Source organism: Grus americana, chromosome 1, assembly GCF_028858705.1.
Source record: "Grus americana isolate bGruAme1 chromosome 1, bGruAme1.mat, whole genome shotgun sequence".
Classification (NCBI taxonomy): Eukaryota; Metazoa; Chordata; class Aves; order Gruiformes; family Gruidae; genus Grus; species Grus americana.
In genome coordinates this window covers 194,559,826-194,583,862 of record NC_072852.1, presented here as the reverse complement: position 1 = coordinate 194,583,862, position 24,037 = coordinate 194,559,826, and the positions used below count along the sequence as shown (strand labels likewise).

General features: G+C 39.7%; 1 protein-coding gene across 4 annotated transcripts in view; it reads left to right on the top strand.

The window, feature by feature from the left end:
* Positions 1-24,037, top strand: part of KL (klotho) — a 52,458-nt gene that overhangs the window by 16,910 nt on the left and 11,511 nt on the right. For 3 of the 4 annotated variants that reach the window (XM_054807281.1, XM_054807255.1, XM_054807263.1), the window contains exon 2: positions 19,472-19,982. In XM_054807281.1, the coding sequence (XP_054663256.1) occupies positions 19,472-19,982 (511 nt within the window). The remainder of the gene's footprint in view (positions 1-19,471; positions 19,983-24,037) is intronic. The other variant, XM_054807273.1, reaches the window with a different exon arrangement.

Genomic DNA, 24,037 nt, shown 5'->3' with positions numbered 1-24,037 from the left:
AGCAGTTGATTAGTCATCGTCATGCAGGAACTTAGGGAGATTCCCAATTAGCAGGACTAACTCCTGGTCTACAGTAAATCACAATTGTGGAAGGACTCTGCTATCACTCCCATTTTTTTCCTGCAGCACAGAGTCATCCCTGGAAGGAGGGATTATGGATGTAGCACTCTCAGAGTAACAATAAAGTATATTTAATTAAACTGTGCTAAACTATATACCTTAAATTGGAAAGGACCAATTAAAGACTTAACAGGTGTGGTTCATCTCACTTTATTTTAGATGTTTGCATTGTACACACTTACATCTGAACTAGTTAGATTATGCTCCCTGTGTGCTCATTGGAGAGACTTTTAAGGCATGATAATTCTGACCAATTTTAGCCATCTACGTTAGGGTAAGATAAATTGCAATCTAGAATTTCCCGTTTCTCTCCATGGAGTATAAAAGAAGGCTGGAGCAAACAGTTCAGTCCTTTTTACATAGCGAGTCATGAACCTTGGGAATTTATTACCATAGCAGGTTCTGGAAGCAGGTTGTACCAGCAGACTCAAAATGGGTGTAGGGAAATACTTGAACCGTGGGTCCATAAGCAGATATTAAACAAAGTGGGTGGGAATGTACCCCCTAATATCCTCAGCAGAACAGTGTGGGTGCCTGGGAAGTGGGAGGCTAGATTGCAGAAAGTGACTGGGCTCACTTGCTGTCTTAAAATAGCACCATGTCGTGCTGTTGCTGTCAGAGATGGTACTGGGCTGGATGGGCTGTTGATCTGACCCAGCAAAGTATCCCATTTGTCCTTATCTTCTGTCCCTATATTACCAAATGTGCCCAGTGGCTCATGTGGTAATAAACATCTAATGCATCTATTGCACTTGCCTATAAATCATATCCTAATACTCTTCAATTATTTTGTTTCAAAATATGTACATAAAATCCCTACTGTTTCTTCAGTCTTTCTTTCCAACATCTCTGCTTTCTTGCATCTCACTAGTACGAGGAAGGTGCATTTTGATTGTGATGGGTGGAGCCTCACTTTTTTTCCAAGTCCTCATTTCTACAGAGATTTTTTTTCCCAGTAAGACAGTAAGAACTTGCATATGTGACTCATGCAGAGTATCTGAGCTCTTGTACAAGAGCATTCATGTATAAAAGAGCTTCCAGTGAAAATCAAAGTTCAGTTAATATGATGCAATCTCTTCTACTTCCTTCCCTCCTGCCTTCCTACCTTTCTTCCTCCTTCCTTGCCTTCCTCACTTTGTCTCAGCAAAACGCCTGGCTCTTTGAGCCCTTCAGATCCTGATTCAGGCCAACAATTTGCTTTTCATTGGTATTGGGCAATTAGTTAATTACTGAACTGCAGACTGCTCTGCTTCCTGGAGCATCATTGATTGAACCATGATTCCATATAAGCTGCACGATCTGCAAATTTCTTAATATCTAAAATGTCATCCCGATTTAACGTATCCTGTCCTAAATCCATTTTTTCAATATCCTTTGTACTACGTATTCATTGAATGTTGTGTTGAAAACCTTTTTCTCCAGGGCAAAATGACTGGACAGCTCTTGCTACCTCATGCACCATATGAGACCTCTCAAAAGATTATTTTCCTGTTTGATAAAAAATACAAAACTTTTCATGCTTTTGTAGCGTTAGGCTGTTTAAGTGTCCATCTACAATAGCATTACAGTACAAACCAGGAGCGTGTGTGCAATGTGAATCTCCTAATTGCTTCCATTTGCTGTACTATGGTTTGTAGCCAGAAGTGGTTTTGGGGTACCCAGCTGGATTGGCTTTGGATGAAGGTAACCTGGAAACTGCTCTGCAGGAGCACACCTAGTGTTCTCCAGTGGCTAATCAGCTTCTGGTCCATAGGTTATTGTAGATATTGGGTCCTCAGCACTACTGTTGGCTAAAGTAGATGTAGGTACTATGGCTGGAAATTAACCAGCTACATAATATAATTATATTAGGCACAGGGGCACACTTAATCTCCTTTTCCATCTAACAAGCCCAGAATATATGTAAGCCATTTGGCTGCTTACATGAGCTTGTACTGGTCTAAAAATTAAAGACAGTATTTAAAAAAAAAAAAAATCAATCATTGGATTTATTGCTCTTCCTGCCCTCCTGTATTTAAGCCTGAGATGTCTCTGATCAGACTGTTGTCTAGGAGTGGGGCTGTAACAAATACTGACCTACTAGTGCGAAAACGTCTGTGGCTTTGAGAAAATTTTAATGGATGTCTTCATGGAAATCTATTGAAAGTTTTTGCTGTATCGGTATAGCTCTTGTTTTGGTCAGTTACTTAGAAATGAGGCATCTCTCCAAACTCTTTACTTTGAACTGCCCTACTTTAAAACAGGCAATATGTAAATGGTAGGCATCTGTCTCACTGTTAGATATTGGCTTAATTACCATAATTGTACATGGCCTCCTGACAACCGTTAACATATCTACCCTCATGTGAGCCATAGCAGCGTTACTTTCTGGCATATGTATAGCTAGGCATAGAAGGATGAAATGATGCCGTCACAGAAAATATGTGAGCTAGCATTTCTAATGTTCTAGTACATTTTGATCCTAAAATTGGGATTTCTCCCACAATAAGTTTTCCTTAAACTATTGAAAATATTATTGTACTTTGATATTGGATATTTACATATTACAGTGTACTGGCAGAATTTCCAGCGACATGGTTATACAGAAACAAATGCCAGTCCCGGACAAATTGCTTAAAAAGTGTATCTGAAGCTGTGATTTTACTGTTTTGTTAAGGTTTTAATTTCTCCTTATGCTTCTGTATCTACATTTAAAATTACCTAGGGGGGGAAAAAAAGTTTTCAGCCTTATCTGGAATCAGTAAGGAAAAAAAAAGGTGTATATACAGGCATTTCATTTTTTATATTTGTAGTCCAATGATGACTCTCATTCACATATATGAACATCTTGACATTACTGCTTTTCTATTCTATTCCATTTTGTTTATTTTTGTAATTTGAAGTTTAGTATTACACTTTGAAATAGTACACAAAAGATAAGTTCTTCAGTTTCCCCTTGTGCAATTCCTTCAACTCACACAGTATTTTTTTAAAGACTTCATTCTGTAGCACTGTTTGCCAAAGGGAAAATAATCTTTTCTAGGTTTCTTATGCAGTGAAAGCCCAATATCAAAGTTACTCTCTCTTCTTCAGAATACAGAGAACTGTCAAAGAACTGGTTAAGGAAACCTGAAACATGCTAAGCTGTTCTTTTATATAAATCACATACTGACCCTCCAGAAGTGTTCATTAAACTACCAGAGTAAAGTCTAAGCCTAACTGTGCAAAGTATGTTCAGAGTTTGTCCAATTGACACAATATTTAAGAATACCTTGGTCTGCTAATATGATGGTAATTCTGCTCAGAAAGTATCTAGTACTGTGGTGAGGGCACAGAAGTTGAAATAAGGATTAAGCTGAAGGAGGGTTGATTTAGATTAGATGTTAGGAAGAAATTCTTTACTGTGAGGGTGTTGAGGCACTGGAACAGGTTGCCCAGAGAGGTTGTGGATGCTCCTTCCCTGGAAGTGTTCAAGGCCAGGTTGGATGAGGCTTTGGGCAACCTGGTCTAGTGGAGGGTGTCCCTGCCAATGGCGGGGAGGTTGGAACTAGATGGTCTTTGAGGTCCCTTCCAACCCAAACCATTCTATGATTCTATGAATGCTGAAAGAAGAGTAGTTAATTAGCATTTACAACTGTCTGTATTTAACCAACACATGTCCTTTTTTGTATGGCTTAGACTAAACAATTACCCTGACAACACTCCTTTTTTCTTTTTTTTTTTCTTTTTTCTTTTTTCTTTTTTCTTTTTTCTTTTTACTTTTTTCTTTTTTCTTTTTTCTTTTTTCTTCTTCTTATTATTTTTCTTCTTATTTCTCCCAGGACTGGATAAAAGCTGTGTTAGATCAACTTTTACTGTGATTTCTGTTCTTGATTGCTAAGGCTGACATTGCAGTACATTGATGTAGTAAACCCCCCTATTCTATATTGCATGGTATAAAAATACAGGATATACTTTAAAAAAGGAACTGTAGCTGGTATTTTTATATCAACTTTATTAACATTTAGCTTCTTAGCAACTATACTAAAACATTTATTCAATATTATGTCGACCAACCTAGCTGGATTCCTTGTATACAAACAGTTGAAACCCAGCTTAATTTCTACTGATAACCAGTAATATGAAGACTATGTTTATAAATTAAGAATTATATATTTAATTTTAAATATTTTTGTTTGTTGCAATTTTTTGTTCTATAAGACTCCAACTTTTAGCTCAGCTGGTGCTTTTTATTATGTTTTCAGAATACAAGAATAAAACAGGAAAACTTATTTGTACGCTTTTGAGTTAACACTCATCTCTGTAGTAGGGAAATTTTATATCTGTCATTAAACATGCATTTAGAAACAGACATAAAGGGACTTATTCATACCTCAAAAGTGTATTTTCATGGTTTCAGCACGCTTTGGATGAGATTCTAAATGTATTTCCCAAATCAAAGGAGATATAAATTGAATCCAGTTTAATCTGTGACTGCAGTATAGCCAAAAGCTCATAGAAAAACCTGAATACACATAAATCATGCTTGCCTCTGAAGAAATGCAAAGATTCAATTTTTTTTCCACTGTAGAATGGGATGTCACATTTTGTCCCTCCATCTCTTGACTGAACTCATCAACTCTGTTGTTTGAGTCTTTAAAAATGTGGTACCCCAAGAGTTTCTTTTGTCCCAGTGAATCTCATTTCCCCCCATCTTTCCCTGTGCTGGAATTTCTCTCTCCTCTTCTAGGTTCTGATTTGATCAGCTGCACTTTTTCTTTTTTGGTGGTGGCTGAGGAGTGTGATTCCTCAAAATGAAGGTGTCTGATCAAAGTTTGCCTCCTCCAGTATCCTTGCAGATGAGGTGTGTGCCTTCGCTGAGTAACGAGGTTTAATTCCACTTACAGTTTCCCAGATCTTCCTTTTGTAGCCAAACATCACAGAAGCAATAACATCAGGAAGAATTATGGCTAATAATAGTGTATTAATTAAAACTTTTCAGTTAGCCTTATGGTTCCCTGTACTGTTGTGAAGATGAGCAGAGAACTGAGACATGAAGACCACTAGGTTATGAGTCACTCAGTTCTACTTGCCTTGTTTGTCTACATGGTCCTATGATTCACCATGTCAGTCTTTTCAGGGCGTGTTGCTGGTGTAGGACTTTTATAATTAAAAAGTCTGGCTTAAGTCCTCTTGGTTTCCCTGGATCCTTCCAGGTTTTTGATACAATCTTACATCCTCTTCCACAGTGTATGTCCTTCTCACAGTCATGACTTCGTACAATCACAAGGCTACTTCTTTAGAAGCCACTAGGGCTAAAAAAGTTGCACACATAGACAAACGTGCCATTTAAGAAGCCCAAAGTATCCTGCCTAGCCTCCAGCTACCTATTCAAAAGACGCAGGTTTCCCAGAGGTCTTGTGTTGCATCTGCCCATGCAGATATCTTGATAGTCTAGAGCATCCCAGATGGTACTGGATGCCTCTGTTTAAGCACCTGAATCTTAGGTCACAAGTGGACATTAACACCTCTGACATCTAATGCTATGTGTCAGGATCTGGAGCTGATTTGTGCTCTGTCGGGGTGAGATTCAGTTGCTGGAGCATAGATGTCTGCTGCCATTCATGTTGTGGAATGCCCATGACATTTGCAATGCCTCACAGGTTTGACACAAGATTCACCAACGACCCATACTCTTCTGTAGTAGCAGATCTGGGTTAGGCAGGATCTCCCTCAGACCTAAGTTGATACTAGTGCTGGGATTCAGTTGCTTACAAGTAGAACCATACCATCACAGAGCTGGCTTTAAGCAAAAGGGGGGAAAAAACCAAGTCAGGCAATAGTTTCCTCCTCCCCTGATCACTGAGCAGTTTTGCAGCTAAAACAGACTGATGATCACCCGAAGCAGATCCCAGTAAGTCATGACTGCTGAGTCAAGATAAAGTTCATACACATCCTGTAGCTTGGTACTAGCTATAGCAATACTGTATTTACGGGGCTACAATCCCCTTTTTCAGTAGCCTGCTAACTGTGAGCTATCACTCCTGAATCTAGCAGTGATGCTGTGAATCCTCCTACAGTTTCTATGGATTAGGGACCAAGCAGTACTTCTTGGAGCTGTTAGCTATTTCTTGCCTGGCATGGCCTCATAGAAACATGTATTGGTCTGAGGGCAGTCCACAGTTCTTTCTTCCAGGGTATAGCTATTCCTCAACTTGCTCAGCACTTAATACCCTTCTGTTTTGTAGAAGACATGAAGTATAAAAGTGTAAGTAGAATTACAGCTACAGGATATAGAGCCAAGTTCAAAATTCCTGGAGCTGAAGGGGACCACACAAGAGGGATTCCCATTGAGAATGACACCCTGCCTTCTCTGTTGCAATTTGTGAGTAATTTGTTTGCCATTGCAGTGCACTGTAATCATTGCTTTTGTGGCTTGTTTTACAACCAACTAGACTTCAGATGTTACAGTTGAATGCTTTATTATCTGCAACAATCATGCAAAAGCTACTCCAAAAGTTACTGGATTAAAGTTAATTTTGTATACGGTTTCAGTGATTTTTGCAACTTGAGTATTACTTGAAAGGGTGTATAATTGAAATCACACCCTTCAGTCAGTTCTATTACATATGCACAAACCGGAACATTTCAGGCAGGTTATATACAATGAGATAGTTTGTAGTGATTGCTTTATATTGGGTATGCATGCAAACACAGCTGGATCTCACATAAACAGTTGCAGACTGATTAGGAAAAGAAGGAAGAATTCCATATTCACATCTGGTCAAATTGTAATCTAAACATTTGTCTGAAGATTGAAAACTGGTACCTTCACATATGTATTGCTTATCCTGATCAGCTGCTTTTTGCATCCATCTAGAGGGCTGGCTGGAACTTTCTATCATATTCCATAGCCCATTGTCACTGATGCACAGCTCTAATCTCAGAATGATTAATTTAATAGCCAAGGTTATAGCAAAGTAAACTCAGGTTATCATGTTGTGACTGAGCTATATTTAGGCATGAACAATCCAAATGTTCACCTCAAGTAAGTCCCCTTCATTCTGGGTTGCATTTGCCTATATTATAGCACAGAGTTCTGATCCAATAATTTTGTTCTGACCTTGCTTAATGATGCTCAGCTTTGCCCTGTGTGCACACACCAGAGTCTTGTTATGTGCCATTGTCCGTCTGACAGCCTGAAGTTTTTGCAGTCATTAAACAATGTTGCTTAGTTCATATCATTATTTTTGTTTGATCCTCATTCATTTGGGGCTGCTGTGGTGTCTGATCTCTGGTAGCTTGTAATATATTGGTTGCATGTATGTTAACTGAATTTATAATTCCTGTGCCAGCTATGTAGGACCAAACACTTCCATATTATTCACTGATACTCTCCACTGGTGGAGATTTCTTCAAATTCCTTCTTTGCTATTCCTGCCCCGTGGCTCTGGTTTCTCACAGAGGAACTCACAATCTACCAGCTTGGAAAAGCTATCCACCAGCACATTCATCCAGAAATACCTTCTGAAGCCATTTGGTGGGTAGCACCCAGTCAAACCACCACTGCTGTGGTGTTCTCGTACCTCTGATTGTCATTACCTTGTAGTGATGTACCTGGGCACTGCAGCAGTTACTGTTCTGTTGTGAGATTGATAAAGGACCTGTCAATTTATATTTGCATCCATGGAGCTGTTATCTTTGGGTGCTGAAAAGGGAGAGGGTCTAGTTTATGTAGTAGAAACATTTACTATAGTACACATTAAATAATTCTGTACCAATTGCTTCATGTCTTCTCCCAGAGGAGGCTACCTTCTGTTGTTGTAGCCTCTTCAAAGTGAGGTTTTTTGTGAACAAATTGGATGAGATTCCCACAGTATGCTCTGGGGACCACCTATTGTAGTTGATTCTTCTGCCGAGGCCGCACTACTCTATTGATTCTCTTAAATATGCTGAGCTTGGTAATGGTGCCTTTCACCCACTCTGTAATTTCTGGGTCACCATGTTAAGTGTCCCAGGAGCACCACATGCTCCTTTTTGTACAGAGTCAACTGACTGATGTTCCTTGGTTTTGTGATAATGTGGCCTCTACTGCTTCTGGAAGGGGTAGCAAAATGCAAATAAAGTGGCCATGCTGGAACAGCATCCCCAGTGTGGCTATGCCAGCCTTTTTTGAATGTTGAAGAGCTCAGGTTTTGTCCTGATCTCCACTCCCATTGCTGCACTTTCTTTAACAACTTGGTTAAAGGCTTAATTGTGTCTGCAAACGGGGATATAAAATCCTGGGGAAAAATAAACTCAGAAGAGATCTGAGCTCATGCAGGCTTGTAGAGCAAGGAGCTTCCAATTAATTTTGCTCGCTGTTGATAAGATGATTATTCTACTCCTAAATATTTTACTCTTTCCTGTACCATTTGACCTGTTCATCAGTTCACTTAGGATTGTGCTCTCAAAGTTACAGCTTACACTTAATTAACTCTTTCAGGTCAGTTTGAGTCTGGCTGTGGGTTAATACATCATCTGTTTGTGAAATTACATGGATCAGCCTCTGATAATTTTTCCCATGTTCGGACGATATGAGTATTGCAGAAAGCTGAAGCACAGTGAAATCGTTGGGTGGTGGGTGCATATAAAGCAGTACTGCTGCCCCGTAAATGTAGGGGGAGATATTTCCCAGCCTTGCTCTGATAACAAGATCACCAAAGGGATATTCCATACCATATGATGTCATGCTCAGCATATAAACTAGGGGGAAAGTGTGCTGGGGAGCTGCTGCTTAGGGACTGGCTGGACATGGGTCAGTTGGTGGTGAGCGATTGTTTTTCATTTGCATCACTTGTCTTTCTTGGGTTTTATTTATCTCTCTTTTTTGTGATTTTCCTTTTCATTTATTATTATTATTGTTGTTGTTGTAATGTTTTATTTCAATTATTAAACTGTTCTTATCTCAACCCATGAGTTTTCTCACTTTCACCCTTCCAATTCTCTTCCCTTCAGCCTGCTGGCGGGGCGCAGTGACCGAGTGGCTGTGTGGTGTTCAGTTGCCTGCTGAGTTTAAACCATGACACTGGGATAAGATTCTGTGTTAATCATTAACACCAGAACACAGGGCTTCTACTCTGGGTGCTTTAAATGCGGGGATAGGGGCACAGAGTAACCTGGGTTCTTCACTCTGTCATTTCCACCCAAAATTAGAGATTGTTTTCGACATCTTTCCAAGCTGAGTTGTTGGTTTAGCTAGTTAGATTAGGCCTAGCATTTCTGTCACTTCCTTGTCTGTCTGGCACACATATTGATGATGGGCTTTAGTTATGTTTACCTCTACCTCTTGTTAAGAAAATTTTTCTTCCTAACACAGTATTTTAATTATATGGAATCAGCCTTTTTGTTTGTTTAGCTTCTGCCAGCTGCTGTAACACTTTCCAAAGCAATTCTCTTCATGTGCTTCCACAATTTTTCCCTGATACCAGACTGCTATCCTGTGCACCCACTAAACCATCAGAAATACATTCTTTCTCCCAGTGAAACACCTGGGATAGGAAACATAGTTCAGCAGTGTGTAGAACAAGCATTTCCAAGGGGTATATTGAGGGGGTGAATATGCACAGATGGGTGTTTCGCTTCCCTATATGTATCTATCAGAAAATCAGGTGATGCATCAAACAGAAAAATGTTTGGCATTAGTCATCTTTTCCAGAATTTTTCCCCTTAAAGGTACTGAAAATGTTTGCCTTTTATATATTTATTTAGTTCTTTTGATTCTGTATATAACCAAAAATACTTTCTTTTTTTTTAAACTGATGTCATTAAGAATGTATATGTTACTGTGATTGTCCACTGTATGACTTTTGAGAGCGACAGGTTTATCTTCTTTTTTGGCTTCTTAGCGCAAGGGAGAGCCGTGAGTTCAGGGGCTTTTGAAGCTCTCTTCTGTAGTTTGAGCTCTTCTGCAGGCAGTCCTCAGCTCATTCTGCAATTACTATGTGTCCTTCTGTCCTGGTTTCGACTAAGACAGTTTTCTTTCTTGTAGCTGGTATAGTGTTGTGTCTTCACTAAGGCAAGGACTTTTCAGCTTCTCACGCCCTGCCAGGTGCAGAAGAAGCTGGGAGAGCACAGCCAGGAGACCTGACCCAGACTGGCCAAAGGGACATTCCCTACCACAGAACGTCATGCTCCATATGTGCAGAACTGGGGAAGCTAGCCGGGAGGTGGGATCATGGGGCATTGGATTGGGGTTTTTTTTCTGTTCTGCAGGTGGTGGGCAATTGCATTTGTGCATCACTTGTTGTTGTTTTTGTTGTTGTTATTATTATTACTACTACTATTATTATTATCATGATCATCATCATTATCATCCTTTGTTATCCTGTCTTTATCTCAACCCACAAATTTTTTTTTTCCATTCTCCTCCCCATCCCACTGGGGACGGAGGGGTGAGCGAGTGGCTGCGTGGTGCTCAGTTACCGGCTGGGGTTAAACCACGACACCTTCTCTATCCAGTTTGTACAAACCTTGATGAGACCCAAAGTTTGGAGCCATAATGGATGCCTTCTCCTTGGCAGTACTATTACAAATACTGTCTTTTCCAGTTTTTAACATCCATTGAATCTCAGTGCTCTGACTGGGCATTATTTTATCAGTTTTATATATTCTACATATATATTTGATATATCAGTTTTATATCAGTTTATGAGAGTTTTATATGCTTAACTTTTTTCTCACTATTAGCACCATGTTACTTCTCTCCAGCCAGAGCGTGACTTAAAATCCATTCATGTTCCTTTTGCTTTTTGGGCTAATAGTGTATTCAGTTGCCACAACCTTTACCACTGTTCCCAGTAAGGGTTCCTCCAAAGTCATGGTGCTTTTCTCATCTTCCTCGTTCAGCACATTTGTCTGATGATCATCAGCTCTTGCAAAGCATTGTTCTTGTCTTGGTGTGTGCTGTTTACTACAGCCTGTGCAGTTCTGTGCACTTGCTTTTGTGGATTACAACTAAGTTTTCTATGTCTTTCTCCCTTGTATCTTTTTTGTGGGTATTTTGTGTACTTGAGTATGTCAGCATGATTGGAGCCTGACCTGTCCTCCAAGAAGTTCATGCTCTGGTAGAGGGCTTTGCAGGTCAGTCTCAGTTCTGGAGCTTTTATGTGTTTATGTAACTCCAGCACACCCACAACAATTTTGATAGCAGTGATTATATCTTGGTCTTCCCTTAAATACTGCCTGAGCATTGCGTCCCAGATTCCAATCAGTCAAGTCTTTTATCAGGGACTATTTTAGCTCCCTTCAGTACTGCAAGATTGTTGCTCAGCTTTAAATCACTCAAACTGCTCTGTACTTTTATCTTCTTTTTGTACTCTGTTTAAGAATCTCTTATATCTTTAATATTCACATGGGTCACAACATTCCTTGAACTATTTTTGTGCAGTTCTGTAATTAATCTTTTCTGTCAGAGGTAACGGAAAATGATTAAACACATCAAGTGTCTCAGAAGCATTTGTTGTCAGAAATAAAGCTATTTTTATCTCGTCTCCCATTGCTTCTCAAAGTCAAATGCTGCTTAATTCTTTTCCAGATGACCTTTATATTTTCAGAGACTGTTACATCTCAGGAGACTTCAAACAGCTTTCCCAGCCTACTTGTCTCTTGGTGCTTCAGTTTATTTGGACAGGATATTGACTCCAGTGGTTGTGCCAGCCTGCCTGTGTGGTGAGTGGAGGGGAACAGGCACTTCTCATCTCCCTCACGTCTGGGCGTTAAAAATGGTTTGGATGAATTGTGGCCTAGAAGCTTTCCCCTCTGCTGTGCATGCAAATTGTTCATATGCGGGTGATGGCAAAAATTAGGTGAGATGAGTCCCCACCCCCCCCGAAGGTGTACGGCTGTGTTTGCACAGCCTCTGATGGTGACGGTGGGATTTGCAGAGTGCATCGCACAGTCCAGCTGCCTTCCCTCTGGCTGTCACACCACAGGGTACCTGCCGAGCAAGTGGCCTTTCAAGGCAGGGTGAGTCTGAGACAGCCTTAACTCAGGGCTTGTGCCATGACATCTAGGCTTTCTGTAGTTCAAAGGAGAGGTTTCTTACAGCAGTCGCCTGACACAATGAGATCAAGGTGGTTTTTGGTTTCCTTCTGTCACTTTGCGGTCACTTTGTGTTTCTCCGCTGCATATCTATCTGTGATAACGTTCACATGCTTATACATACAGTGTGTGAAAGTACAAGCCTTCCCAGACTTTCAACTGCTATAAAATACAAAATCAAAGTGTAAAAATAACTCTTATCTGCTTCCTTATCTTCTGGTTTGTTGTTTTTGTTTTTTTTTTCCTTCTGCTAATATTTTTGGAGTACCTGCAATGCATCTTGATGCCTGTGGCTTAGCTTCATGCTTTCAGGTTACCTTCTTTTTATTCTCATGCTAGCAAAGCTCCCCTCTTTTGCCTGTGATGGGGAGAAATGTCTTTTTAGCTAGCTGCTGTGCCTTCAGACAAGTATTTAATGCCGTCTTCGGTGTTTTTTTCTGTAGAGGTGAGTATCATACCAAGCAGAGGCTTTGTTCTGGAGTTAATACGCTGCTCTACAACTTGAGGTACCTGGTTTAATTTTTCTTCTACACATGTCATAATATCTCTGTTCCCAGTTCTTAAAATAGGAATGGTATTACTTCCTGCTTTATGTATGGCAGACATAAATTTATTCATGTTCATGAGGCATCAGATTGTTACAGTAACCAGGACAGTGCAAAAAACAGTGACTAAATTCTGAGAAAGGAATCGGAACAAACCAGTGTGGTGCAGGTGTGTGATCAATAGTTAATTGTACTTAATACTATAATTGTAGCAAATTTTACATTAAGTGGTTGTAGACTGAAAAATGTTCGCTTGGCGTTTTATGTACCATTTACAACTGGTCCTAGGTTGTTGAAATTGGTTAAATTAATTGAATTGATAATCTCTGATAATCTTGGCTAACAGACTCTAAAAATAAAACTAGAAAAATAGATATTTGGGAAGGGATTATAGAGGAAAAATGAAGTAATTACATGACTAATATATTATCTATAGCAAAATCCTGTACTTCATACATTAAGTTATTATCTTACCAGTTTTGAAATATGGGAAGAACTTTAACCAGTTTCTAAATAGCTGTATCTGTTACTCGGAGTTAAGAATATAATTTGCTTGTGAAAGAGAACGTTTACCCAAAGACTGTGTGGGTGAAACCTACTTGACTCTGGATCTGAGGGTAAAACATTACATGACATGTGACATCCTTTGTTGTAGCTTTTGATTAAAATACTTGCTTTTGATGATATGGGGGAAAAAGCACATTTTATTTTTCCCCTTCTTGGTACAAGGCACATTCTCGCTACTAGACTTTCCCATGTCATTCCAATAATTATATCCATTTCAGAAGAGCTTTTGATGTAGGACTGAATAATGACGTTTTTGTCAGAGGTACATCAGCCCAGTTTCTACTAATCAAAAAGCCTTTGCACATCTTTTCCAATTAACTCTTTTCTTTGTATTGCTAAATGAATTTCAGTAACACTTTCCTATTCACTTTCATTACCATGCAAATAGAGATAGAGAGTTAATACAGGATAGTTCATTGGAGCGTGGAGAGCAGGTTATTTGTGCAGTTTATTTGCAAAATGAATGGTATTATTATTGGTTCAGAAGACACACAACTTAAAATTGAAACTTTTTCTAGAGGAATGAACACAAATTACAGAATCATGATGTTCCCAATTATAGTTCTTGATTTGCTCTTGTGAATGTTATGCATCATGATAGATCTAAGTACTAAGAACTTGCAGAACGATACATATCGGTGCCAGACTCAGGAAGGTCTTAATGAACTTGGGCAGGAATTTAGAGGAGTAATCAGGCAAACAAATGTCTGTGTATTACTAAATTGACTTCACCTAATGATTCTTGGACTATGTAGATCTGTCCTGCAATAGGGTAGGACCTGACTGTTAGATTGTGAAGCCTGTTTGCCTGTGTTGAATTATTTCTGCTATCACTGCAGGAATTTGGATTTTGTAGGACTAGCCCACGCTATGGCATTGCAGGGGGCTTTTCTGCCTTGAAAATATGTTCAACACTTCATCAAGGCTGGATTCTGGTATTATTGACTGGCTTATGCAGGGGTCTCCTTAAGGGTGATGTAACATGATCAATACGAGAGTTTCACAAGTTGAGTATAGGTAGAGCGTGGTCCAAATAGGTGTATTGAGTGGGAAAGTCAGAGGAAGAAGAAGCTGTCAACTTGAAAATGGGACTGTGCCAGAGCCTCAGACATGAGTAAAGCACAGACATACAAATGGGCTTAGCTAAGGACAAGCTACATCTCGTGGTTCTCTTTCACTTTCATGGTGATAGAAAACTTAATTATTTTCTTAGTGCTGTAAGCGTTTTGAGGGTAAGGTAAAGGCTGTTTAAAAGCTTTCCTGATGATCTGTTCTTGAAGAGTAGTAGGTCTGGCTGAGATGGAGTTAATTTCCCCACAGCAGCCCTCACAGCACTGTGCTGTGTGTTGGTGGCCGGCAAGGTGTTGGTAGCACCCTGGTGTTGTGGCTACTGCTGAGCAGGACTGGCACAGCACCAAGGCTGTCTCTCCAGCATCCCACCTCACCAGTAGACTGGGAGATCTTGGGAGGAGACATAGCCAGGATAGTTGACCCAAAGTGACCAAAGGGATATTCCATACCATATGATGGCTGCTCAGCAATAAAAACTAAGAGGAAGGGCATTCTTTATTTATGACCTTTGTCTTCTGGAGCAACTGCTACGTATACTGAAGCCCTGCTTCCTGGGAAGTGGCTGGACGTTGCCTGCTGATGGGAAGTAGAGAATAAATCTTTTGTTTTCCTTTTTTTGCTTTATTAAACTATTTTTATCTTGACTCACAAGCTTTTTTTCATCTTATTTTTCTCCCTTCCCTGTCCTGCTGAGGAGGGGAGTGATGGAGTGGCTTGGTGGGCACCTGGCGTCCAGCCAAGGTCAACCCACCACAAATAGACAGTAGTTAGTACAGAGAGCCCCCATCCTAATTTTGCAGCTTTTCCAATACCAACTTAGCTCAGCTTAGCTTAGTCTCAGCAGGTTCAAGAACGTAGGGTAGTATTCCCCCAAAAAGTGTCAGTCAAGTATTTGGTATCTAACAATATGTGCTACTCTCTGGAAACAAGAAATAATGACAAGACTACCCAAATTAAGCAGCGTGGAAACCAGCACACAGGTTTTAGCAGTTAGTTCTGCGCATAACACTTGGGTGACTAAACAACTCTTCCTAGAGCCAGTTTGTAACCAGCCTTTTTTAGTAAGGTTTTCCAGTCTAGCCAAGTGATCTGTCAGCACCACACATCTGTCCAGGCTAACAAGGACCAAAATAAGGCCCCTTAGCACCTTGCAAAACCAGGGACGTGGAGTCACCATGCTCTGTGTCAGTAAAAGCACTGCAGTCTGGATTGCCATGATCTTAATCCTAGTCAGCTGTGAACTAAAAATAGGTACCAACAGGCAAGTCACTGAGATCAGGAAGTAAGATTTCAGATAAATATAAAGGCACTGACGGTGGATTGGTTCCTACTTGTTTTCTCTGTATGTGATCTGGGAGGCTAAACCCTGACTACAGTTAATAGACATCTAGGAGGTTTCAGTTGTCCCAGCAAATGTGTATAGTGTCACTTGAGCTACCCTAGGATATTCTGCCTGGCCTCCAGTTGCTGCTCCAGAAGAGCAAGGTGTCTCATTGGGTCCTTAATCATGTCTGCCAGGTAAGACACCTCAAAAAGGTCTGGGCACCTTCATGAAATCCTACTACTAATCCATACAGTTATTGGGACCTGGGTAGTGGTCCTGCTGAGTGCCACGGTATGGCTGCTGTACTGTACTGAGGAATCACTCATTAGACTCAGTGAATTAAGTAGATTGACTTGGAGTGGGATCCTGTTAGCTCAGTGCCATGTGAAGCTTCTCGGGCTTTTTGAACATCTGCATGGAAATAGCAGGTGTGACATAGGCCTGTATCATTCTGGAGTGGCAACTAGATGCCTGTGTTCAGGCAGCTGCGTGGAGCCTGGGATCTCCATTTGCCACGTGGGGGCTTGGGCATCTAGCTTATATGTGGACATCGAAATACAAGGTGTCTTCAGTTCAAAATGAGTCTCACTCTAGGAGTGAGATTCATTTGCCTGAAGATAGGTATAGGTACAAATCATCATTTTACACATCCTGTAGTATCCCAGGTGTCTCTGTCTTAGGGTTTATGGGAGACTCATAGCTTTCTGAAACTGCAGGTAGAGTCTGGAATACTCTGAATTCTCTAAAACTGCATTAGACACCTAATGTTAGGCAAATTAATTCTGTCCCAGATTTCCATAGAGACACTCTGCTCTGTCACTGGCTTCTTCCAGCTTTATTTCTGTGCATTTCTGAACTACTTCATTTATCTATGTCCACAGAGCCTGGGGACTTTGATGCACTATTTTCTATGTTTAGCTGGGTTTTTTTATGGAAATAGTGTAATTCCACTTCATGCACAGTCCAGGGGGCAGACATTTAAGTGGGCTTCTTCTTGCCTGCTTTCATCAGTCTGTAGAACATGACATGTCTAAACTAAGTAACAGGTTTTTGTCTGTCACCAGTGGAGAGAGATGGAGTCCCAAAGAGTGACTCACCTTGCGTATCTTAGACACTAGTCTTCTCATTTTCCGTAGAGGCAGACTAGATGACGTGCTTAGAAAGCACAGTTGAATAAGATAATCCCATGTTGTTACACTTCATATTTTTTCATTGCAATGAGGGAGTCAGCACCTCGTTATCTGTGGAGAGGGGTAACCCATGGGATTCCCTTCCTCCTTGCTTCACGGTAGAAGCAGGGATGCTAAAATGCTGGAAGATCTCTCTCCCCTGATAGGAGTAGAAAGGACCAAGAGTTATGGGGCAAGTCCTCCATAGTCCTCAAGGTGCTCTGTGGGTGGGCAGCATAGCTGCAAGTACATATGACAAAAATGAAGTTGTGTGTTTGTGCATGGTGGTATCTTAACATTTGAGGCAGGAAATCTGGAGATGAGACAGGTTCAACAGAAGAAGAATATATGGCACCTTTATGAGGGAAAATTTGGGTGTGCAAATTTGAGTTGCAAGTGGTGGCACATTTGTTCCCAATGGAATTTTTAAAATCATATTTAAGTGTTGGGTGTGTAGCGTTCTGGTCATGGAGTGTAATGTCTTTTTGTTCTTTCATCAGTGTAATGGAGCTTTAGCGTAAAGTAAAATTAAGCTTGTGCTTAGGTCAGCTTTCATTTTTGACATGAGACTTTGAAGTGGTTACTATATTTAGTTTCTCACTAGCATCAAAATCCATTGTATTAATATAGACAGATGGTAGGACTGCATCACATTCGTTTGAGCTATTGATGTATTATGAATGAGAGCATGTATGTTGAAGTTTGCAACGAAGAGCTTGGTTCAGATACACGTACATAGGTGTGTACTGTGATTCAGAGTTTCCAAGATTGTTCTCTTTGGGTTTTGTTGACTGCTCTAAAAGGGCATGGGTTCAGTTTCCTCTAGAGCCAGTGTCTGATCTGCACAGATGTTTTATATACCCCATGATAACTCAGAGGCAGCAGGTTTCTGTATGTGGGCAGCCGAAATGAGCCTTGATTATTGATCTTACCTTTAGTTGTCCTTCACTTCCAATTGTTTTTCTCCCAGCAGTGAGAATTAAAATTCTGCAAGAACAGTAGAATGATAGAATTCATTTTTTTTCCTGGGTAATTAACAGTGTCTGTGTCAAAAATGATTAATAATCTTAATTGTTTAATGTTTCTAATAATGCTGGCAACTGGAAATCATTGCAGTTCAAAGCTTGAATGGTAAGAGTGTATGAAAAGGAAATTGTGAACAGCAGATATCAATACATTAATGATAAAATTTACCAGCATACCAACTGCATGGAGTGGAATTATAAGGCTTTCTATACAGCTTATATTCCAGAGAGGGCTAAAAATGCCTGTGACATTTTGATTAATAATCTGTCATATATATTCATCACACCTGTGAATTTGTATGACAAGAATGGAGGTTCATGTCATCACAGCACCTATGAATGAATATTAACTGATAAGTCTCAAAATGCAAATGTAAACTGGGAATAGTTATCAAGTAGGCTTTATTCTAATGAATGATCTCATATTTTTTACCTTTTTATCAATGACCTTGAAAAAAGCATTATAATTTCTACTAATGTGGAGATGACTAAAAGATAGGATGTTGATTCACAGAGCAGTCAAAATTCTTTGATAAGGTAGGTGCAAAGAAAAAATATGTTTTATATGGTGAAGGACTCTGGAATTATGGTAGTTTAGATGAGCATATGGTCACAGTGTAATGCTATGGCCACATAAGCAGAAATAGTGTATTAAATTCTGTCTGGTTTTACTGCTGGCAAGACTACCACTGGCATATTATGTCCAATTCTACTTCTGCAGTTTAAGACAGATGATGACAAATTGGAAGAGAATCAGAGTGAGAATGGTTAGAGGGCTGGAAGCTATGCCTGAAGATAATGTGAGGCTCCAGGAACTTAATCTATTTAGCTTGCAAAGGGAACATCAAGAGACTGTTTCAACTGACTCTGTAAGATCATGGGAAAAAAATGTGGTAGAAAACATCTCCTCACAGTAACAGATAAAATTATACCAAGACAAGTAGTTGAAATCTGATGCTGGAGGTAAATAGCAAATTTTAATAAAAAGAATTAAATTGAATTGTTGGAATAACTTTTCAGGAGCTGTGGTAAATTGTTTTTCACCAGACTTTCTAAAATCCAGATTAGTAATTTTTCCTATACTGTGTGTTCTGGTTCAAAGAAGAATAAATTCAAGGGTGTTTCTTTGTCTTGTATTGTTTGAGAGATTTGGACAAGCTCCTAAGAATAGACCTTTCTTCTTTATGTATCTGTGAATCTACAGATAAAGTGATATTTCTATAATGAAAACATACTTTGAAAGATGTTTAGGTAAACGCATTTTCATTTTTGTAAATACTGGAAATATGTCTGAACTCAATAATGAAAGTTAATAAAGGTGTCTAGTTAACTACCAAGAGTGTGTTCAGTGCCTGGAATAGTATCTCACAGAAAACTGAGATGCTGTTTTCCCCAACCAACTAGCAATTTCTAGTTGATATATGGTATTAATATGGTAATAAAGAAAAGTTAATTTAGGAGTTGTAAACTGCTGATGCATGAATAAGGCTGAGCCCTCAAATGCCATGTTTATGTGGTTCGGACGTGACACTGGACCTTAGTACTTGAGACTAATTCTGTTACTTAAAATGGAATTTCAGGTGCATTAATTACAGTCTTTCTTTTCAACAGGCCCATGCTAAAGTCTGGCATCTCTACAATGACCATTTTCGTCCAACTCAAAGAGGAAAAGTGTCCATTGCCCTTAGCTCCCACTGGATAAAACCTCAACGTATGTCTGAAAAAAACATAAAAGAATGTCAAAAATCTCTTGATTTCGTGCTCGGCTGGTTTGCTAAGCCCATATTTATTGATGGTGACTATCCAGAGAGCATGAGGAGTAACCTCTCATCTCTATTGCCCGAATTCAGTGAAGTTGAGAAGAAGTATATCAAGGGAACAGCAGACTTTTTTGCTCTTTCTTTTGGAGCTACTCTGAGTTTCCAGCTCTTGGACTCCCACATGAAATTCCAGCAGTTGGAGTCAATAAGCCTGAGGCAGCTCCTTTACTGGATAAGCAGTGAATATAACAACCCCCAAATATTCATTGTGGAGAACAGCTGGTTTGTTTCTGGTAGCACCAAGAGAGATGATGCCAAATACATTTACTATCTCAAAAAGTTCATTATGGAAACTTTAAAAGGTAGGACTGAGGTTGTATTAACATGTGCTTGACAAAATCATAATGCAAAATAGCCTACAGAGATGTGTTAAAGAACCAGGCTGAAAACTAATTTTAGTCTTTAACATTCATCTTGGCACTTGTGAAATAAGACTCCAAATCCCTTTCCTGGGTTTGTTCTTTTCAGCTCTTCAAGACCCTTAATATCTGCAGATAGCATTTGGTGAGCTTGATGCTGCTGTCTTTGAAGTCAGTAGGAAAATTTCTACTGTCTTTGGTGGGAGGAAGTGCAAGACATGGGTGAACTATGCTCTCAATGGACTTAAGGAAATTTACTGTGTTATTTATTAATAGTTGTTTTCCATATCTTAGATATATAAATGCATATATACAAGGCGTAAGAATAGATATGTGAGAAGGTAAATACTATGCAGTAAGAGTTCCTCTGGATAAAACATAAGGCTGAAAGAATACATTTTTAAATGAAAAATTGGAACCTTTTCATTCTGCTTCTCAGTGTTGCCCTTGCACAAATTTTACATTGGTACTGCTCTGGACATCAATCACCATAATCTGAATTTACATCAGGTTAAGGAGAACTGAATATTTGAGGTTATATAATCTAAACTGTTTAAATTGTTAACCTATTATTTTTTCCAAACAGCAAGAGAAATATACTAACTTGTGTGAGAGTTTATTTTCTATTTTTCAGTTTCCTTGTGGCAAAACAGATTTTTTCAATCCTAGTAGTCACCAATAAGTTGTTGGGGTTCCCATTTCCACTTTCATTGTCCATATGGTGGACTATTAATTTCTTAATTTACAATTTAGTAATTGATTTCCTTGTCTACAGTTTACTGCTCTGGCTAAACTTTTTACAGAAGGAAAAAAAAAAAAAGCAGAGACAGACTGTATCTGCAGAAGGGACTTTGGCATCATTATGATGAAAATTATTGCACCCAACTCTTCTGCCTATTAGAAAATTATTGCACCCAACTCTTGCTACCTGTTAGAATCTGCAAAATCCGACGTAAATACCAAAGTTCTCTGTGTGACACCTAGGGGAATTTAGTTGAGAAAGATCCACAAAAGGCATCATATTGGCTGTGAGCAGTCTTGTTGGACAACATTAAAGACCAAAGACAAAGGCACACGTTGTCTCTCTGTCAGACTTAGGACATGTTTATCCAGTGCACTAAAGCTCCATAATGTAGAGATTGAAGAGCTAGTTACCACCAGATTCACTCCAGCAGTCACAAGGCAGTAAAATGGCACTGGAGCTACAGCACTGAGAAGCAATGTAGACCCAGGCCCACATAAATGTATTTTTGCTGCTTCCTAGATCTGGCCACTATCTTTGCCTGATTATGTATGTGCATTGGTTCAGAAAATGCTTATTTCTGTATCTGCATTAGCAAGTAAGTGCAGCCCTATCAGAGCAAGCCTGTAGAGTAAAAAGAGTTGGTGTTGAGGGCCTGGTGTTCACACAGTGTGCATTCCTGAAGCCCATTTCTGGCTAATTTCACCCCAAAAGAACCCAGAGACCACTCAGTGATGTGAACTGAAGTGTGATGAGGAAGGAGATTTGCTCAAAAGTGTGCTCCTGATTTCAGTTGAAGTGCTGATGTAGATGCCCATTCTGATGCTGCATGCTGTAGACAAGCTCCATACATCTTTTTTTTTTTAATCTTTTTTTTTTCCTCTAGGGAAGAGTTTCTTTATGTGGGATCACAACCCTAACTCTTTTTTACTGTTTACTATTATTGATCTTTCTTTTTTTTTTTCCCTAAATATCATTTGGGGTTGAATAAATAGAGCCGTAATATAAAGTAGTTAAATATTAATTAGACTTGCTAATTGGTTGGAGATATCTTCTCACATGGGTGGGTATCTAACCACTTGCTCTAGAGCCATGTTCACTTCCCTGCTTTGTCTCTGGTGCAACAAATAAATTGATTATTCCTTGTAAAGTGGAGCATGTTGACCAAGAGGACATGCAAGCTCCTCTGTGCCATGTTGACTAGTTGAGAGGTTAGATCATTATCTGGGGAGTTAGCAGGTGTGATTTCAAAGAGTCTTAAGGAGAAGGGGAACAGCCAGGCCCCTGACAGGTCAGGACCAAGCTATTCTTAGGTATGTCAAGAGGCAAAGTGTAGATCTTTGGGCACCTCCCACATGGAAGCAGGGGCTGTGGTTGGACAGCAGCTGAGCAGAAGGTTTTAAGGATCTGTATTTGATGCTTATGGGTCTGCCATGTTTCCTTGGACTATTTCTACATTAGTGAGCTAAACAGAGCATGAACTGGAGTGCCGTTTAATTTTTAACCCAGTTCTGGCAGACTTCTGGCCTGCACAGTAGCACACTTCTAGGCACACTGTGGGGGATTGCTCAGGTCAGGAGTTATTTCCAGTAGGTAGTATGGACAAGGCCACTCAGTGTCAGAAGCACAGACGGTTTAGATTGCAGTCAACCTGGCTTGCACACCAACAGACATAAAAAAGAGGGGAGACAGACAAAGGAAAAAGAAAAAGACAATAATTTTCATTGTGCTTTTTCAGTAACATGCAGTTTGTATGGGATACTATGTTTGAGACTTCCAAACTTTTTGGAACTTGCAAAAATTTGTCAAGTTACTTCTTTCATAGGTGACACTTAAAAGTGAATGCATTTTTAAAGAAGGATTTGAGGAGAATTTTTGTGAGGTGCTCAGGAAGTGTGGGAATGCTGTGTGGTGACTTACAGAAGGGATGAGATGCTGTTCAAAGAGAAATTCTCACTGAGACCAGTTCACAAAGTGGACCTGTATTGGCTTTTACTCTGCTGGTACGACAGATGTCATCATGGATGCATGCAGAGGTTAGAAAAATACTGGCATTTGCCAAACACAAAAGAATGATGCCTTTAGGAGGAGAAATATTCCATTTCCTTAGATATTTTCTCATGACCTCTGATAGAGACTGGGCCAAATGCATTGCTTATTTAACTGCAGTTCATTTAATTGATTCAAACAGGGTTACAATCAAGAATCCATGTGGTCCTTCATAAATGATTGTAATGAGGTACATTAATAAAACCAGGAAATGAGGATCTTGGTATTCTGGTTGCCTGAAATAACGCTTTCAGTGTGACTAGGCTGGAAAATATTATGTTCAGTCAGTACCCAGTTTGGGCTGACAGAAGATGGTGAGTAATAAAGATAAACTCTGCTGGCTACAGAGCCAAACTCAAGTTCAAAAGAACATTTAAGAATGTGCTTAAATGCATTGCTGAATTAGGGTGGGTCTACTTAGGTAATTAAAATAAGCACACTCCTTTGTGCTTTCCTGAAGCCAGGCCTTGCCCAGGAACATTTTGCTGCATCTCAGTGTTTAATACAACTAAAAGTGAGTATTATTTGGAATCTCAAAACTATAAAAGCTGGCAAAACTAACAGATGCCAGTAGACCCCGATTTTTGTCTACAAAATGTGTGGTGATTGTTAAAGGTCAAACAGTTGACCTAAAACGTAGACATCTTTTTAGAAACCCTTTAATATTTCAGCTGGAAAATACTATGCCATAAAAGATGTAAAGAGAATTATCAAATAAAGAGGCCCTTCCTGCATTATCACTTCTGTTTAGAATCCGTGGTAATAAAAATTCATCAGCACATCAAAAGTATTGTCGAGGTTTTCTCAATATGTATTTGTAGTGGAGGGGAATGATATATATAACTTCTGTTTGCCTCCAGGGTAGTGCTGCATTAATGGCACTTAAGTTACCCCAGAGCGAGCTGCAGTGGGTGCTTAGCAGAGCGCAGTGCAGTTACTAGCTCAGTTGCTGCAAACGGTTCAAATGTAGCGTACTCTGCTCCGAGGCTGAGGTTTGGCACACCTAATCAGCAGCACTGCTCAAACCACTGCTACGCTCCTTCTCTTTCTAAATCTGGCTTGTTTAAAGCCAAGCCAGGTACCTCTACTGCCTTGCACAGTGCACCTATGCCCTGGCAGCTCCCTGAGTGCAGCTGAAATATCTTCCCTGAACGGGCTTTGAGACAGGCCCTGAGATACTTATCTGACCTATTGCATTGTTCTTACA